The sequence below is a fragment of the Oryctolagus cuniculus genome, chromosome 13 (assembly GCF_964237555.1).
Source record: "Oryctolagus cuniculus chromosome 13, mOryCun1.1, whole genome shotgun sequence".
Taxonomy (NCBI): Eukaryota; Metazoa; Chordata; class Mammalia; order Lagomorpha; family Leporidae; genus Oryctolagus; species Oryctolagus cuniculus.
The window spans coordinates 13,456,590-13,462,589 of NC_091444.1; the positions used below are offsets into that span (position 1 = coordinate 13,456,590).

The window sequence follows — 6,000 nt, forward strand, 5'->3', positions numbered from 1 at the left end:
AAATCTTAAATTCTATTAGAATCTATTCATACAACACACCCAAAAGAACACATAACTAAAATATTTGGCCTTAAGAACTGTTGTAGTGTTTACTAAAAACTAGGCTGAATCCATCAGAATGGAGTAAGGAGTCACATTTTTAAAAACGTACAAAACATTTTCTATCTCTAGAAGACAGTATGAATTTAATTGAAGGAAAGATTTTAGTTCATTGTAGGATCAATGGAAAAAATAAGTTATCCACATTTTCTCTCACCACATCTGTCATCTCACTATTTTGCCTTTCTACCCACTAGGTTTCTGGTATAAGGGGAAAGGTCAAGGGACTCTTATTTGCATGAGAATTGTCTGAGAAAAGGACAGCTGGTAGCCTAAGAAAAAATATAACTGGATCAAGAATCTCACTCAAAGCAATTATCAAATACATGAGAAAGATTAAAGATCCAAAGGAATGAAATCAAATTAGTAGATTATACAGGGCTCAAGTTATTATTCACCCATTTATTACTATTCACCTCTCCTAAGGCCACTCCTAGGCAGCCAAGTTAAACTTGTTTCTTGTGGGCCCAATGTAAAGTCAGATACCAACCTTTCAACTTAGTTCAAGTAAACAAGCACTTGCTGAAAACATCTCTGAAATAACCTTAAAATGGTTACTATCCAATAGTATGATGCATAAACTTTAAGCTCACAATCTTAACACAGATAACCACCACCAAAAATCTGGGTAAATGCCTTTAAGTCCTATAAAAGGAATGTGTGTGGTATAAGGAGAGGTAGTTACCAAACATTTAGAATTTTTCTTCTATATATTCTTTTCATTCTACCCATCACCAGTTCGTGTAGTCACCATCCAGTGTAGCTCTGCTCTACCTTAATCCCACATACCATCCCCTACATCACACATCTTCCTACCTCAGGCCATATTGTCCTTCTAGTTGTTTGCTACATGTTCACTCTTGTCTCCCTGGCTCTTTTCTTACTTTCTTTTTCCGATTTTCTTCTTGGCATTGAAGCCGGCATGATTTTTCTAAAACTCATGGAGGCTATTATTTCCTTTCCACAGCTTCTATCACTAACTGTGTAAAATCGCAACTATTCTGTTTAACATATAAAACATTAAAAAAAAAAAAATCCGACTCCCTCTTACCTGCCAATCTTCACCTGGTCATTTTCATTATGCCTCCTTGCCCGCCATGAAATTTCCGGAATATAACATATCTCAACGCTTTTTCACACGTTCACTCTTCTGCCTTATAAATTCCCCTCTATGCTTTCAATCTCAGCTCAAGTACTACCTGCCCTACAAAGGCTCTGAATCGTTAGTCCTCTGTATAGTTCTTGAAAAATTTTCTTCAGTGTACTAAAATTGTGCTTTGGCATGTACTCATTCAACAAATTCTAAAATTCTTGAGGCAAAATAATGTTAGATTAATAAATAAGAGCAGTTACCACACCTCAAACACCTAAATTTCATGTAATATTTTTAGTGACACACTAGAACTATCCCCCCCCCAAAAAAACTCAGGCAGTCTGACATCAACATAGCTCATGCTTTTTAAGCAGTGTAAGACACAGATAGATGGACAGACAGATAGATATGCTAATGTAATGGACATGAGAACGTACTAAAGAAAACTAAGCAAAAGTGACAAAGCAAGGGAGTGATATGGGGTAAGGGAGGTGGGAATAAAAATACTCTTTGTAAATAGACTTGGTATGGTAGACTGGAAACAAACCTATTATGTTACCTATTGGTTCTCTCAATTATCTACAATGAGCTTGGCAAGAAGGTTGTTCAATGCCTTTCTTCCAGTGATCAGCAACTAATCTTGAGCTGTGTTTCCACAAACTGTGTGTTTCTGAGACATTAAGTGTCCCGTGGTAAAATGATTTGAGGAAATGCTAGGTGAAGCAAAATTTCGAATTCTTTATTAGTGAACTTGGCAGAATGAGAATTATATTGTTTTCCCAATGTCACTTGAAAACAGAACCCCTCTCTCATAAAGCATCTCACATTCCTCAGGTTCAGTGAGACAGTTTGAGATCTATGTGCTGAACCTACGCAATGTCATTTGTGAACTCACCCCTGCTCACTCATCTCCAAATCAAATTAGGTCAATTAAGAGAATACAGGAAGTATGTGCTGGGTACAAATTTTAAGAAGTTGAATCTACTAGAAAGATGAAATGTTCTCAGGTACCTCAATCCAAAAAAGCTTTTGATTCCTTTCCACTACAAATACCCTCCTTGTGTCTGTTTATAATGCTAGAACAGCATTTACAGAGCCTGACTTATGAGGGTACTTCAAAAAGTTCATGGAAAAATAGAAGTAAAAGATGTTTATTTTGATGCAAAAAATGTTTGAGAGCCATGTGTAGTTTTTCAGATGAATTTTCCATGAACTTGCTGAATACCCCAAATACATATGCTCTTCCAAGTGACTAAGTTACTCAAAAAGTTATTTCATTCATTTTGTATAGAGCTTCAAAACAAAAATATTAATAATTACTGGACTTTTAAAAGTATTTTGAATCAGAAAAAAAATATTCAAAAAGCATTATAAAAAACAAAAGTTACCACTATGTCATAGTGTGCACTTAGCATATTTTGGTAACAAACAATTACTAATATATTATAAAATGAATTTCCACCTATAATAAGTAACTCAATACTGCAAGACACAAGGATATATGGTAAAGTGTGTAAGTAATTTTACAAAGTCAGATTGCACTACTATGTTCTTTTCATCACCGTATGTGGTAGAATACATTTCACAATTTTTAACTTCAATTTACATGGATATAGCCTAATTACTGCAGCTAAGTCCACCTTAAAATGGTTCATAGAAAATACTTCTAAACGCTACTAGGAAATACTAGACAACTTGAAATTAAATAAACACTAACACAAAACTTCAGGTTACAGACTACATTACTATATACTTTCAACTAATAGGGTAAAATCAATTTATTCATGATTTTTAATAATTAGTACTAGCAATTAGGTCACTTCCTAAAGACTCTACTTAAAGAATTAGATTACACTCAGTACAACTTAATTCTTCACTATCTATCAGTCTAATCTAAAACAGCCCAATTATAACTGTGGCAAATACTGGAAAATTAATGGCACAAGTATTTATAACTCATATATTACCCTTAACAAGGGGAACAGCATACAAATAAACTAAATATAGTATGATTTAATTCAATCTTTTATGACTCAAAAACATAGCACTTATCTCACAAATTTAATTGGCACATAAACCAAAGCTCTGTATGATAATAACTGATACTCTGGATTCTCTCATACCAAAGACATGAACTAATGATCTTTCATCTACTGTTGGGACATAAGAAAGATAAAAATAAGAGGCCAATATAAATATTTAAAATGAATTACTAAATCACAGCAAATTTAAAATAACAGGATATACTATGTAACGAAAACCAAAGCATTCTCCTTACTTAATCAGTCTTTTCAAAAGTTACTTTCAGAGTTTAGCTTTTAATTATCACCTTTAAAATATCCATGAAAAGTAAAATTAATGGTGGAAAACAAGCTCTGTTCCTTTCTTACCTATTCGGTCAAATGTTTTATCACATTTAGGACACTGCAGTATTTTTTTGTTACTGTTCTGAATGACTACTGGAGTCAAGCCCTCGTGAATATTTCCCACAGAATCACCAGCCTCAGGTTCCTCTTCTGCATCCTGATGCTCTTTTTCACTCTGGTCTTCAATGTCAGAGTATTCATCTGACATCTCCTCCTCTAGCTCATCTTCCTCAGCGTTATATTCACTTCCAGGGTCCTCAGAATCATTTTGCTCTGACTTCTCCTTATCAAAAGTTTCTTGATTCAAATTGTCTGACCCATCACCACTTTCTTGTTCATCATCACTGGTGTCATCAAATTTAACTGGACACTTTCGATTCCTTTTTGATCTTCTTGTGGAAAAACTTCTCTCCAGCATTTTTAACCCATGTTTTTTTCCTAATAACAGAGACCTATGTGTTTTAGCCAAATGATTCTCTAAAGACTTTTTATAACAAAAATGTCTACTACAGAATTTGCACTGATGATTATTTGATAGTCGTCCAGTTAATTCATTGAGTGTTTCTTCTGATGACTTCTCAGTTAGCTCTGACTGAAAAGCAGCAACATTTTCGTTATTCAGCAACTTTACTGCATCTATAATGTCCAGAAATTTTGCAGCCTCTAAAACAAGAGGTATTTCATATTTGTACACAAAAAATTCTGATGTGTAAAGAAATTCAAGCAAATGCTGAAAAACCGAATGTGTTACGTGATCCAGGGTGACAACATCAGTGCTTGGATTTTTGCTTAAACAGGCGTGAAAATAGCTACTGCCGACAGCAACGACTACTTTATGTGCACTAAATTCTTTTCCTTCCACTATGATGAGCAAATCACAGAAAGATGGTTGCTTCTGCCTATCATCATTTAAATACTTCAGCAAATTCTTATTATACTGCAAAGAACTCAAAAGCTTTCTCTGATCTGGAGAGGGAGGGAACTCCTGGTAGCAGTGAAGAGCCTCAGGGGTTGGTCTTTCTGCGGAATGTGTGTAGCTCACTGGGTCGCACTCCACTGCCACATTGCCTTCTGCAGAATCTTTATGATAGCCTAGATGGATCTTCTCGTCAAGATCTGAAGTAACCTTTCTCCTTTTCTTCATTGCAGTACAGCAATTCCAGAACAAGAAATTTCATAAGTGTCTTATGAGATTTATAAATGAAAACTAGATTGTCTTGGGTAACAGCTTCTGGAGGGGCGTGCCCAAGGGTTTCATGGTCTGCAAAAAAAAAAAAAAAAAGTCAAAGAGCCAGGTAAAAGAACCGCGGCAAAGCAACCCAGGCCGGTCCACGGCGCTGGCCAGCCGAGCCTCTCGAAACGATACCTACATTATGATAAAAATCACAGCCGACACTCATTCGTGGCTGATTTTGGGGCGGAGAACAAGGAGGGCCGGGTCAGAAAAGACGGCCAACAAAAGAATAATTTTAAAGACAGCCCGAGCGCACCTTCCAGGCCTGATTTATGAAGAGAGTTGGCAAAATCGGGCAGATGAGGGAGCTCCTCCCAAGACCCTCGATGGTGCAGGCTGAGGGGGGCTGCAGTCGTAGTTTGGGGGCTCCGGGATGGTGACAATAAGGCCGTGGCGGTCGCGAAATCGAGTCTCCCCAAGAACGGGGCTTTTCCCAGGCGGGCTTGGCACAGCTCCTCAGGGAGAGGGAGCGGAGCTCAGCCAAAACCGCCCGGCGGGGAGACGGCCCCAGGAGGGGCGCGGAGCGAGAGAGAAGCGGGGTCACCCGCAGAAACGACCCAAGGCAGTGCCAGAGCCTGCCCAGGCCCTGGCCGGGCGGAGGACGCACTCGCCGCCGACGAACCCGCTACCCTTCCCACCCCGTCTCCCCGGGCGGACGCCCCGCAAGTCCATTACCGGGAACACACGGCTCCCCCGCTGGCCGCCGGCCGCCGAGCTCCACTCCCAGCGCGCTCGCTCGAGCGCCTACCCACTTCCGGGTTCAGCCCCCCACCTCACCCCCTCCCCTCCCCGCGCCCCGCCGCCCGCACTGCCACCGAACACGTCAACGGCGCGCGCAGCCTCCCAGCCGCCCGGAGAGAGGCGCGCGGCCCTGCGCCTGGCGGTGCGCATGCGCGCGCACCCGTCCTGGCGCACGCGCCGTCAGTCTTCCTTGCTGCCCTGGAGACCGTGTCCGCGGCCGCAATCCGTTACTCCGGGTTTTCGCGGTGCCTTGGTGGCCTACTGGGACCGCGCGGGGGAATGCACGCTTCGAGGAGGGGGAGCGTCAAAGAGGGGAGGTCTGGGGGGCAGCTTGGGAGACACTGACCGGGGCGCTGCGGCGCTGAAGGCTCTGGTCGTCGCGGGCGTGGAGTTTGTAGGCAAATGGCAACCGCCGGAGGCCGTCCCGGCTGAGGCGCTGCTGATGTTGACGTCGTTTTCTGTTATTT

At 41.0% G+C, this 6,000-nt stretch overlaps 1 protein-coding gene across 1 annotated transcript in view; it reads right to left on the reverse strand.

Annotated features, from left to right (window-relative positions):
- The window catches only part of ZBTB41 (zinc finger and BTB domain containing 41), a 49,551-nt gene extending 43,897 nt beyond the window's left edge, over nt 1–5,654 (reverse strand). Inside the window, exons 1-2 of the mRNA XM_002717682.5 lie at nt 5,468–5,654; nt 3,583–4,819 (exon numbers count right to left, since the gene is read on the reverse strand). Coding sequence (XP_002717728.1) covers nt 3,583–4,702 — 1,120 coding nt within the window. The 5' untranslated portion in view covers nt 4,703–4,819; nt 5,468–5,654. The remainder of the gene's footprint in view (nt 1–3,582; nt 4,820–5,467) is intronic.
- Nucleotides 5,655–6,000: the final 346 nt, after the last annotated feature.